Source organism: Myotis myotis, unplaced genomic scaffold (assembly GCF_014108235.1).
Source record: "Myotis myotis isolate mMyoMyo1 unplaced genomic scaffold, mMyoMyo1.p scaffold_m19_p_11, whole genome shotgun sequence".
Taxonomy (NCBI): domain Eukaryota; kingdom Metazoa; phylum Chordata; class Mammalia; order Chiroptera; family Vespertilionidae; genus Myotis; species Myotis myotis.
The window spans coordinates 23,377,895-23,391,296 of NW_023416315.1; the positions used below are offsets into that span (position 1 = coordinate 23,377,895).

Below are 13,402 nucleotides of genomic sequence, written 5' to 3' on the forward strand. Positions count from 1 at the left end.
CCTTTTGGGAGAAACTTATCTGCCGAACTGATGAGAAGGCGAGTTAAAACCATCCACAGGGTGTTAATGTCACCCACCACCCCTGGTGACTGCATCTCTTTTATGCCCAGAAGTGCCTCTGGGCGCCTGGGGTTGGCAGATGTTCAGAGAAGGAAGCTGGACGCCGCCCAGCACTTCTCCGTCAGACCTGAGCCCGCTGTGCTGCTGGCAGCCTTCAGCGGTGCCCATGGAGCTCATTCTCAAATCGTGGCATGTGATGCTTGTGTTTAAAGAGCAGGTTAATCCACTCCCTAAAGCACAATGGATAGTTTACCGTCTGGCCCAAATGGTAACGCTAAGCCTGTGGTTACACTGCGCGTTGTATTTGGCGCATCTACAGGGTGTAGCGTTGTAAGGCTGACTTGGATAGTAGACACCCAAGTACTTGTGCATTCCACTTCCGGAATTCTTCACTCAGGCATACTTTACGGGCTTCGCTTTTTTATTTTAAATTTTACTCTATATTCCTAAACTGACCTGGTTCTGAACACCTGTTTAAAAATCAAATCTACTGGCAAATTTATAATTACTGAAGGTAAATAAAGGGTCACAGGCACCGCCAAGACCCCAGAAAGCAAAGTTTCCGATGTTTTCAGTGGCTGCAATTAGAGCAGCGACCTCTCTGAAGGTCTCGTCCTTGGCAGGGTGACGGGTGAACACAACAGGCCAGGTCCCTGCTCTCCTAAGCGGCGCAGGTTTCAGTTAGACTAAGTAGTGATTGTCGAGAAGAGAACGGCAGACATCGGGGGCAGGTGGGGACAATTCCATGATGTGCCAGTGGCTGGGCTACGGAGGGGGGATTAGGTCAGGCCCTTCTGATGTTGCATTTCCACCAAAAACCGAGAGACGAGAAGGTCTGACGAGAAGGTCTGTGTCGAACTCTGGAGGGAGAGTCTCCAGGTAGAAGGAAGGACAAAGGCTCTTGAGGCAGGAAGCATAAAGTAAGCGATGGTCCCTACCGCTTGGAGGAGTTTGTGCAAATATTCTAAAACCTTCATTTAGAAACCAAACAAGCCTTACATACGTGTGTTCTACTGGCTTAAGATCTAGTAGCAGGCAGAATTCAGAGAGGAGGGATTTAGACAGGATTCCAGACTCCAGCAAATTGGAATCGTCAGGCCTGGGTCACATACATCTTGTTACATCTTCATCTTAAGGGTTTTCCTGCTCCATTTGGGAAATTAAAAAAAAACCCACAGAACACCACCACCTGTTTTCCTAATTAGCTGGACGTGCATGACTGCCCAGCACTGTGGCTGTTCTGTAACGTGTTTAAGTGACGTGTCTAACGTGCCATTTCAGCTCTGTGCACTGTCCGCTGGTGGAGAGTCTGACCTCGAAGACGTAGCCCTGGCTCCTCTGAGAGACACGGAGAGGTTTGGGATTGTGCGGCGCCTGCTGGCCACGGCCGACATCCGCCTGGAACGGCGACAGTCGGCCGTCAGGGCTGTCACCTGCAAAGTCCCCAACCTTTCCCCACTCGTTCTGTACGTGAGCCTGAACGGACTCCGCGCTTTAGGCCCAGCGCATCAGTAACGTCACAGGTAAATCCCAAGCTCCCGTCATCAGCCAGGGCTGGGCACTTTCCACACCGCTCAGATACCACTTTGGGGCTTAGTTCAGAGCCAAGTTAAAAGGTGATCAAGGAGATGAATTCACAAGAGAATGTAAGAAGCGAGTTTCTGCACTAGCAGCCACCTTGAGGTTAGCCGCCAGGTAGTCTGTACGCGGTTTCCTTTCGGAACAGGCCCTCCTGCGCTGGTGACCCAGAGAGCAAGTGCAAGCTCACACCTGAGGAGCTGGACGAGGGCTGCGAATCTTAAGCCAGCAAACAGACCTTTATTCTACAGAAAAACGGGTCCATCTCTCCCTTTCTTCCTGTTATACAAAAACAGATGGGGCTGACACTTTCTCCCAAAATTCATTTTAAATTGTGAATGCTGGGGAAGCAATTTCTCTCCATTGAAGGCTATGTTTTAGATGTTCTGTATGCTCTGCATACAGAATTTTGTATGTATTAGCCTCTAGATCAGCGGTTCTCAACCTGTGGGTCGCGACCCCTTTGGGGGTCGAACGACCCTTTCACAGGGGTCGCCTAAGACCATCGGAAAACACATATATAATTACATATTGTTTTTGTGATTAATCACTATGCTTTAATTATATTCAATTTGTAACCGTGAAATTGGGGGTCACCGCAACATGAGGAACTGTATTAAAGGGTCGCGGCATAAGGAAGGTTGGGAACCACTGCTCTAGATAATAATAAAAAAGCCTAAACCAAAGCACACCCACACAAAAAGACTGACATCAGGCAGACAGAAACGGAGCCATCCCAGCCAGTGTAAAAGCTTGGGTTACATCGAACAGGCGACGAAGGCATTCATTTCTTAGCTGTTCCACAGCTGCCCTGACACTGGTCAGTTACCCTGCTGGATGGTGTCTTAAAACTCAGCTACTGGGAAGGATGTATGCTCTGCAGTGACTAAAAAATGAAGTGTGAACGCCACTGGAGTACATATATTCTGCTGAATAAAATTATACTGAAAAAGTCTAATAGCAGGCCGCCTTCCCGTAGGGGTCTAGAAATGTGCGGTTTATCTGACTTTGCCATGCTTCAATGAACGTACGAATTCTATGTCAAGAACAATGTGCCGAGTTCCCATGCATGATGGGTGTTTAATTTATAAAATATCTGTCAAAGGAAGCTCTGAACGTGTGGATTTTGCCTTTTCTTGTTTCCACAGCCTTCTGTAAATAGCCTGGGCTGTCTCCCGGTCCCATTGCTAAGGTCCCCTGGGACCTGCGGCCACTTGCTCTCCCCCAGCACCACCTCGTGCGCCCGCTGGGAGGCCTGTCCAGCGTGGGAGCAGCAGTGGTTAGAGAGAAACGTGCTACTTGGCACAGGCTTTTCACCTCACTATCCTCTACTGCTTCCTGCTCTGAAGATGTTAATGAATGCTAATGAAGCAAGTAACCCTTTCATCACCTCTGAAAAATGAGAATCATCCATGTTCAAGTACTGGCATAAATAAACCTGTGATCCATGAGAAGAAAAGGACACAGCGGTGTACACTGTGGTGGCAACAACATGAAAAACCAGCACCGCATGCACAAACTGGAAAGGAACATGTCAACGTGAAAATGGTGCTAAAATGGTGGCACCGTCCATGTCTTTTGTCTGGTTTTCTGAAATAAAATAAATATACAGAACGAACTGTAAACGGGATGTGTAATGGGAGTCTACTTGTGTGAAAAATGGAGACATGTATCGCCATGCGTGGGACAGAAACCTCACTGACGAGTTCACTAGAAACCCCGTGGCTCCTCTGGGGAGGGAGGGGGAGGCTGGGCAAAAGGTGGGGAAGGGGTGGCTCACCCTTCCACTCCTTTTTTTTTCTTCTTTTTTTTTCTTTTGATTAAATCTTTATTGTTCAGATTATTACATTTGTTCCTTTTTTTTCCCCCCATAACTCCCCTCCTCCCAGTTCCCGCCCCACCCTCCGCCCTCACTCCCCACCCACTGTCCTCATCCATAGGTGCATGATTTTTGTCCAGTCTCTTCCCGCATCTCCCACACCCCTTTCCCCCCCAGGAATAGTCAGTCTATTCCCTTTCTATGTCCCTGATTCTATTATAATCAACAGTTCATTCTGCTCATCAGATTATTTATTCACTTGATTCTTAGATTCACTTGTTGATAGATGCATATTTGTTGTTCATAATTTGTATCTTTACCTTTTTCTTCCTCTTCCTCTTCCTCTTCTTAAAGGATACCTTTCAGCATTTCATATAATCCTGGTTTGGTGGTGATGAACTCCTTTAGCTTTTCCTTATCTGTGAAGCTCTTTATCTGACCTTCAATTCTGAATGATAGCTTTGCTGGATAAAGTAATCTTGGTTGTAGGTTCTTGGTATTCATCACTTTGAATATTTCTTGCCACTCCCTTCTGGCCTGCAAAGTTTCTGTTGAGAAATCAGCTGACAGTCGTATGGGTAGTCCCTTGTAGGTAACTGAGTTTCTTTCTCTTGCTGTTTTTAAGATTCTCTCTTTATCTTTTGCTCTTGGCATTTTAATTATGATGTGTCTTGGTGTGGTCCTCTTTGGGTTCCTTTTGTTTGGGGTTCTCCGCGCTTCTTGGACCTGTAAGTCCATTTCTTTCACCAGGTGTGGGAAGTTTTCTGTCATTATTTCTTCAAATAGGTTTTCAATATCTTGGTCTCTCTCATCTTCTGGCACCCCTATAATTCTGATGTTGGTACGCTTGAAGCTGTCCCCGAGGCTCCTTACACTATCCTCGCATTTTTGGATTCTTTTTTCATTTTGCTTTTCCGGTTGGGTGTTTTTTGCTTCCTCGCATTTCAAATCATTGACTTGATTCTTGCGCTCCTCTGGTCTGCTGTCGGGAGTCTGTATAATATTCGTTATTTCAGTCCATGTATGCTTAATTTCTAGTTGGTTCCCCAATATAAGATCGAGGGTCTTATTAGTTTTCTTGTAGATCTCATTAAGTTTATCGGCAGCTTCTAAACAGTTCTTGAGAGACCTTAAAAGTGTGGTTCTGAACTCTATATCTTCCATTGACAATTTTGTCCTGTTTCTTTGTCTCCGCATTTTGTTATGCTTCCTTGGTGCACCCCCTAGTGGTCTTTGTTCGCAGTCTTATAGTTAAATCTTGAGTGTTGTAGCTAATTCCAGGGAGGGTTTGACCTCCAGGCCAAATGGCTATGAGAATCAGCTGTGTCAGCAGTGAGAGAACTTCTGTCCTCTAGGGAGGTGCTAATCTAGCCTTTGCCTGAGGCTATCCGGCAAATGCCTGTGTGCAGGGCTTGGGCGGGGCGGGTCGCACAGGATCAACAGGGTGGGCCGGAGAGAGCAGTTATGGCGGCTCTCAGTCCTGTCCCCAGGGGCTCTGCCTCTCTGAGTCCCAGCACCCGCTGCAAAGCTCAGAGAGAAAGCTGCACTCGCTCTGACCGAAGCCAGACAGTCCCGCTTCTCCCGTTTGAGTCTGGGTCCCTAAAGACTCGCCCGGATCTGGAGCTCAGAGTCTGCGACTCCCTCCCGATTGAAAACGCCAACCGCGCCCTCCGCCGCCAGCCCGCTCCGCGCACTCCGCACCTCAGAATTTGACTTCAGCACTGCGCCTCCTCTGAGTGTCCGTATGCATTTCTCTTTCCTCCTAGTTGTAGGACTTCCACTCAGCCAGCGTTCCTGCGGTTCTGGGTGATGTCCCTTCCGTTTTTTGGTTTCACTTTTGAAGTAGTTGTTCAAAGCAGCAAACTCCGGCGTTAACCTATGCCGCCATCTTGGTTCTCCCCACCCTTCCACTCCTGTTAGAATTTTGTATGTATTCTCCTCTCTAGATAATAATAAAAAAGCCCAAACCAAAGTGCACACACACAAAAAAACAGACGTCAGACAGACAGAAAAGGAGCCATCCCAGCAAGTGTAAAAGCTTGGGTTACATCGAACAGGCGACGAAGGCATTCATTTCTTAGCTGTTCCACAGCTGCCCTGACACTGGTCAGTTACCCTGTTGTCTTAAAACTCAGCTACTGGGAAGGATGTAGCCTGAGGCTGCATCAGGTGCTCCTGGCCCCCCAGAACTGAGAGAAGAAGTCTGTGTTTTAAGCTGCTAAATTTGTGGTAATTTGTTACTGTGCTGATAGAAAACTGACAGGTAGTAAAAGACGGAAGTCCATAGGTTCTTGGAAACTGCGACTTTAAGCAAAACAACATGTAATGAAACCATTTTTCACCATAAGCTAGCTGATACAAACACAAGTCAAGTTCCTATGGCCTAGTCCTGGTCACAAAAGCATCACCACACTTCTAAATAAAGATCTCAAACACTTCAAATATTAGACAATGAAACAGATGTGAGCTATACAAACATTTAAGAAAGATGAATTAAAAACAAGAATGATTTTCCAAACCGACGATGCCAGTTCCTGGTCCCTGGTGGCTGAGGCCTTTCCAGCAGCTCAGGGCGCCCTTCCATCGCAGGGCCACTCACACCCACACACAGACTGGGGCAGTGTGGACACGCCAATTAATCCAACATGCCCACCTTTGGGATGTGGAAGGAAACCGAATGCCCAGAGAAAACCCACGTGCAAACTCCAGACAGTGGCTCTGGCCCGTAACTGATTTCCCCCGCATCAACGTTAGAATGAAACGACAATGAACGAAACCACGTTAATCCAGGAACTGCTGTAGGTCACAATGATTCTTTGGGAGACATCAGAAATACACTGAACTAGCAATTTCTCAACCATGAGGTATAGGATCCCAGAAACCAGCTGGGGAAAGAGTAGCAAAGTACCTTTTCTGGACACAGACTTCTTGCACGCACCACGGTCACGCCTCCATCGCTTGGCCAGCCGGGTGGGTCCGCCGCTTCGTGGCAGGGCTGGGGCTGAGCTGCCCGCCACCGCACACCTGTCTCCCACCAGGTATCTCTGGCAATGGTCCTAGGAGCACCCCATGCCCTCTGAGCACAGAGGCCTTTTCTTGATCCTGTATTTCAATCTTCTCTGTCTTGGAACTTCTTTCCTTGAGTATGTTGTGTTTGAAACTTGGGCTGGCTTAGAAGAAACAATAGTTAGGGTTTCCTTGTTCAAGAGGAGAGGCAGGTGAAAATTTATAAAACTAAATTACATTAGAGGCTTTTTATAAAAATTATTAGCATTTAAAAGAAGTTTCCAAAGCTAACCTCATAGTCTCTGTATTTTACTATCTGTAAGCCTCAGTTCTACTTATAAATGAAACATTACATTTTTCCAATATTAAATATTTATTTCTTTTTACATACAAAAATACTTTACCAGGCATATAGAATTTCACAGATTGAACATTTCAATAATTTTTGTTTGGGGCAGTATCTGGAAATACGTGAAAAGAAAAATTTTATAGGGACAGCTTCTGAAAAATCAATAATTGTATTACAGAAAAATTTTATTTATACAAGGACAGTAATATTTCTTTTACACACGACTTAGCAATACAATTACTGGGAAAGCAGTAGCAATTAGTTTTTATTTTTGAACTTTTTCATCAGAAACTTACTTTAGCAGCTTTGATTTTTAGGTTGCCAACAAGATTTTGTCCTCCGTTAAAAAAAAAAAAAAGTCCTACAATCACTTCACAGACTAGAGGTTAGAAAAAGCATGCATCTGTGTTCAAAATAAAGGTGAACCAAAATGAAATGGGGAACTCCCCACATCAGGGTTTTCACAACAAACACTCATCATGGGCCCTGACGGACAAGTAGGAAACGACGCTGGTGCCAACCCCTCGTGCTCACCCGTCTCCACAAAACCCGAGGCACCACTTCCTTAACAACCAATGTTACCGAACAGGCAGGAGCCAGTTCTTTAAAGACAGCACACAGCCACGAGCACCATCCATCTTGCATTTCAAGGGCAGATGGAGATGAGCTCTTCCTTGAGTCTGGTTCTGTCTGGAAGCTCGAAGGCCATTTCTCATTTGGACCATGTTCCCAGAACAAGCTCTCGGTGCTCCAGGCAAGGTGACTAATACCCCTGCCCATCTCTCCTATTTAAGGATAAGAGGAAAACCACATCCTCACAGCCGAGAGGTTTTTCATGCTACGCGTTTCCCCTCCCTCCACGCTCCCAGGCCACCTTGACTGATGTGAGGAAAAGCAAATTTCAGGCATGGCCTGTCAGATTTATGTCTCTCCCCCGGCTTGCTATTTCTGAAGTACAATACGGACCTCAATTTCCGACTTTTAAAAGCAGACCTGTGGGCTTCTGCTCTATGGAAGCCTGTTCAGTGGGACCCAACACAGGCTTACAAGCATCAGTCTTCCATCTCCCAAGTTATAAGCACCATTTACGTTCACTGTAGATGTGTTCATTTAGTTTGTGCTGAAGATTAGAAAATAGTAAAAGCTAGTAGTAAAAAAAAAAAGAGAGAGAATCTTCGCTTCTGACAGACGGACTTTGGTGTGTGGAGGTCAGTTACCATTATAATGCTGCACCGCCAGCCAGCCAATGGCTGCGAGGCATCAGAGAGGGTCACGGAAATGCATTCGGTCAGGTTAGAGGTCCACCAATGACCTGAGAAACAGACCCCCTTTAGACTTAATACCACCAGGTAAACAACATGGGCTTTGGCAACAAGTTTTAGGCGTAAGAACAGGGTAGAGCAGCTCTAAGGGGCAAAGATCAGTGTGCCTTGTGATGTAGGAGAGCACTGGACTGCTTACTTAATTGATTTGTGAGTGGTCCGGTTGGCAGCAAGGACTTGCTAAGCGTTTTAACTTGAAAAGGGATTCTAAACTAACATGGACCTCCTGCCCTGGGCCACTGAGAGCGGGACAGACCCTCTTCCGGCTCAGAGCTGTTCTAAAGCTGGAGACGAGATTCCAGGATGGCATGCACCAGGTTCTGTTAGCTCTGGAAGAGGGGCACTTTAACAGAATGAAGAGGTAAGTAACCTCAATGCAAGCGCACACATGTAACAGACAGACCAAGTAGACTTCCTAGTCTAGCATTTACCGTATCAGAACTACAGATTACGTTTTGTAATTGAAGCTGAAGACAAACATTAAGTTAGCCTTATTTAACAAATGGAATATTAAAAGTAAAGGAACATAAAAATTTTACTAAAGGTCAGGAGTCAGAATTAGGATCTCAGTCATTTTTATCAAAAGAGCAACTTTTAAAGAAGGTAGTGCAGTATACTGCAGAAGTGAAAACCATGCTTTTAAATTCTTACCTTGGACATTTGATATCATCATTTCCTTCACTTTTTGGTGATTAAAGACTCATTTTTTATTCTGTGCACTAAATCATTCCAGGAACACAGAAAGTAACATGACAGATTATGGGAAATATTTTAAAAATGAATAAAACTTGAAGCTAACAAAAAATTATTTAAAAAATAATCTTACCTTAAAAAATTACATAACTGTTATCTTTCTCAGCTATACAATGTCTACATAAAAACGGATATGATGCTGAATTATTAGTCAATGGAATTCATAAGTTTGTGAATAATTTTCACTTGTACTATATACAATAATCTTATCATTAAAATAGTGAATCTGTCCTAAGAACTCAAAATACATTATAAATGTTATTACATGAATGCTCTCAGCACATCCTTTGGAACAAGAGGAGGGCAGGTACCATAATCTCTAAGCCTGAACCATATAAAAAATTCATTAGGTTTAAATAAGAATTTTCCAAGAGGTTTCTGTCTAGCACTTTCCTTTTTCCTTAAGGAAATTAAGTTATGATGTTAACTTCATGGGCTTAATACTTCATTTATTTTTCAAAAGGGCGATTAGTACCTGACTCAAGGTAAGCCCTTTCAAACAAAGTGAAAGAAGTTCCTGAATGCTTAAGAATTGGGAAGTAATCAAAAATTTAAGAATATTAGTTATAATTACATGGGTGAAATATATTTAGTTTTACTATTCATGTATTTTGGAAATTTTACATATTCTATACATAGCTGTATATATACTATATATATATTTATATATAGTGACTTAAACATTTAAAAAATGACCTGCTATCTATATACACAAAATTTCAGGATTGCCTTTTCCATATTTGGTATAAAGGTTTATTATTAAAAAATTATTGGCTCTCTAGCCTGTGATTTCTGGAAAAACTGAGTATTTTTTCAGAAGTTGTAAAGATGCAATGTTAAGCAGGTCATTATTTTGATCAATTTTCAAACTTTTATGCTCAGTGTTTACCAATTCAAAATAATTATACCTAATTCCATGGCTATCCATCTTGAAAATCAACTCCAATCATGATCATGACACTTGTTATACATAAAAATAAGTACCAATTTAATAAAACGTTAAAGTAAAGATCGTTGTTTATTGTTATTAGGATATTATGGTCAAAACAACTAGTATCTGGCCATAATCTATAATGCCACATTATATTTTACTGCTAGTTTGTATTTTCTAAACTTGTATTAATTACCAATTTGCTCTTTTAAGGAAAATGTGTCGTCAGCAATTATAAGTAGATTTTGCTAAATTATGGAATTTAGGTTCAAGCTACTTTTGCAGTAGTCATATTGGGTTTATAATAACGACTTTTAGTAAGCTATGCTCAGCAATTGTATAGTGAGAGTTGGTAAGAGTAAATCAAGCCCTGATGTACTGGATGTTTGATAGTCCCGAAGCATCAAATAGAAATTGAGAATGCACCATCAAGGCATGGCTGTAATAAAGGTGAAATTCCACTTATAGCACATCGCGTATATTCCAGTAATTAGGGTTAAATTTTACTTAATCAGAGACATCAACTCTGGGTATTTTTACATTTGAAAGTGAAAAATGTATGTGTATCTACTTGTATGTAAACAGTCATGCCCTGAATGCGGACACTCGCCTGCCCACAAGGAATCCTCGGGTCGTTAATGTCCAAACAGGAACATCATCTTTCCCGAAAGCATAAACACGTGTGTGCGTGCACTGTGACTATTAGCAATCGTTCAACATCACTTTAAACCACTTTCTCTTCGGCAAAGCTAATCATCTTAGCCGTACTCACGGCTGCGGGAGAATCCTGGGCCGCTGGGCCTGCCCGCCCCGAGATCTCTGTGGTTCCTGCGGACTCAGATGGCACTCGAGTTCCAAGTTCAGTGGCTTTATTGAGAAACAATGAACTTTTCTAAATGTATTCTCTTCAACTCTGGCTTCTCGGCTGAAATGAACTAAACTGCATCGCTTATTTCATATTAGTAGGGAACTAGTGTGTACTTAATAGTTTCTGATGAGTATAATAGAAACAACTCCTTTACATAGAGACTGTTTTCTAAATAATATGCACTTTATCCCATATGATAAAGCTAAAAATACATATGATGTAAAAATCATCTCTATTTTGCCAAGGTGGTTGAAATAATTTGTGGAGAAGCTGTTTGTGCTGCTACAAGGATCCCAAAGCTGTTCACAGACGAAGGCACACAGAGAATGTGGAAATGAAATTCCTCTTAAAACTTACAATGTGTGGGAACACTAAGTCACAGGACCTCACCTCAACCCTGTGCTTGGATCCATGTTGCTCGGAGAAGCCAATAAGGTGACGTAGATATAAGCGGTTTAAAAGTTATCGAAGATATTAAATGAATGTGATACATTTTGCCACCAATTTCCTATCCTATGGACAAAGAACATGAATTTGTGTTCTGGATATGAAATCCTGGAATTTAAAAGTATCTATGGATTTCCACTCTTAAAATACAGCAACTTGAGAGTTTTGTTTTATTGTGAAAAGATTTACAACAGTGTGTGCGTACCACTCACCACCTGCATTTCCCCCTCCGCCAGCCCTCCCGCGGGCATTCCATGTGACAGCCCTGGTGGCGGAGAACAGGCCACAGCCAGGTGCCTGCCACCGGCAAAGACAACCACCCCCGGGTAAGGACCGAACCCTTCAAGTGTGAGGACTTCTATGTGAACAGCAAGCAGCAATATAAAATATGGACGACTTAGTTCGACGATGAGCTGCATCTCTGAATACTTTTCAGGAAGAAAGTATACCACCCAAGAATCCTAAAGGAACGTATTAACTGGGGTTGATTTGGAAATTTGTATACATTAATGCATCTAGAGGAGAACTGTTTTTACCCCCTAATCATTAAACAAAAGTGCATTTCCTTACAGAAATGTAAAAGAATTCAATACATATTATATAATATATATACACAATGTATATATTATATAATGTATATGTTATATATAGGTAAAATAGCTGACCATTATTTCCAAATTTTAAAAATCATTCAGTGGTCTGGGTTTTCTACACAACACATCGAACAGATAACCTTAACGATCACATCATACTTCACAAAGCACACTGGTTGTTCACAGCCCCGAACTTCAAACTCAGAGGCATCTTTACACATCACAGAAAAAGGCAGAGGCATGATACAGTTGCTGACCATAGCCTAATAAAAACCTGTGTAAGAAGTTCGTTTTTGTCCATGAAATTTTTACCTGTGAAAAAAAAAAATAAACGGCAAGTGTCATTTTGCTGTTTACAGGAGGCGCTCTCTGAGCCCACCCAGCTTGCTTGCTGTGTACATGGTAACTTCACATCAGCCTGTCTTTGCGACAAATGAGAGTGCAAGGTATTGCTCATTTTTTCACTAAAGATAGAAATGAAGGGGGAAAAACCCAATACATCTGTGTAAGTCAGACTGGACAGCCATAGATCTCTGAAATAACGAAGCTAATTAGCATTGAGCAAGGCTTCTGATGTCAGATTTGGATGGTGGTAGACTTGCTGTAGCACTGACATTCAGGTTCTGCTCCTTTAAGAAATTATATTAGGAAAGAAGGCCAATAACAACTATATTCTAGAGTAACTTCCCCTTCACTTGTTAAATACTGAGCTAAATGGCAACTTTACAAAACTATTTCAAGTATTCATTATCACAGTGAAAATGTGAGACCAAGGTTCAAATGAATGAGTTGGAAATTCTTGTGATGAAAAAGGCAAGGGCACTAAATCAAAACATATACAAAATGCTTCAACGCATTTCTTTATGTGATATGAATAGATTGTCCATAAAAAGTTAGAAAAATTAAGATAAATTATATATTAGTACCCCTTCCCAGCCACACTGTCTATAAAAATTCGGAAGAGTGTACTGGCATTTCAATCTACGGTAAAAAGGCCTGGCCTTGCAGACATCGTCTCTGTGCACGCGTTTTCCCAGTAGTAAGTTTATTTGCTGTCGTCACTTTCTAAAAGCTGCATTTTAATTGTGAACCTTACTGACTCATCAGTACACCCAGCTGATGGGGACCCACTGTGGCTCCATTCTCAGGTTCCCTATGGCAGTTTGTAGTTTCTCAAAGGCTTTGTCTAGATTGTCGTTTACGATGATCAAATCAAAATAGTGGTTGTATGCTCTCTGAATTCGTGCACTTTCATCCACTGTTTTCTTCAAGTCAGAGTCCTGTCAAAGAGTTTTAAAAGGAAATGTTTTTATTATAATGTAAATTTACTTGCTCAAATAGCAACTCAGAGTGAACATAAGAAATTAGTAGCTTGGATAATTTTTTATTGTGATTCTGATATTAATTCTCAAAATCTAATCCATAGAGTGTTAAAAAGACATTACCACCTATTCCTGTACCCATCTTCCCAGCCGCGTTCATGTGTGTGCTTATGAGTACCCTGTATCTTCTGTTTCATTGACATTTAGGATAAGATTCCTAAAAGACTGCTGACAATAATTTTAGGATGAAATCTAATGGACTCTAGATTATGGAACCCAATTTCTAGTGACTGTTAAGCTCAAAGCTAAATTTGCTGCCTATTTCCAGGAAAGAAAATCTTACAAATGTATTTT

At 42.3% G+C, this 13,402-nt stretch overlaps 2 protein-coding genes across 10 annotated transcripts in view; one reads left to right on the forward strand and one right to left on the reverse strand.

Annotated features, from left to right (window-relative positions):
- Positions 1 to 11,003, forward strand: part of GSDME (gasdermin E) — a 43,709-nt gene extending 32,706 nt beyond the window's left edge. For 3 of the 5 annotated variants that reach the window (XM_036327874.1, XM_036327876.1, XM_036327873.1), the window contains 2 exons: positions 1,342 to 1,583; positions 2,787 to 3,263. In XM_036327874.1, the coding sequence (XP_036183767.1) occupies positions 1,342 to 1,575 (234 nt within the window). In that variant the 3' untranslated portion in view covers positions 1,576 to 1,583; positions 2,787 to 3,263. Of the gene's footprint in view, positions 1 to 1,341; positions 1,584 to 2,786; positions 3,264 to 10,931 lie in introns of those variants that run through there. The other 2 variants (XM_036327875.1, XR_004970854.1) reach the window with 2 other exon arrangements.
- The window catches only part of MPP6 (membrane palmitoylated protein 6), a 66,941-nt gene continuing 60,362 nt past the window's right edge, over positions 6,824 to 13,402 (reverse strand). For 4 of the 5 annotated variants that reach the window (XM_036327872.1, XM_036327867.1, XM_036327868.1 and 1 more), the window contains one exon: positions 6,824 to 13,006. In XM_036327872.1, the coding sequence (XP_036183765.1) occupies positions 12,830 to 13,006 (177 nt within the window). In that variant the 3' untranslated portion in view covers positions 6,824 to 12,829. The remainder of the gene's footprint in view (positions 13,007 to 13,402) is intronic. The other variant, XM_036327869.1, reaches the window with a different exon arrangement.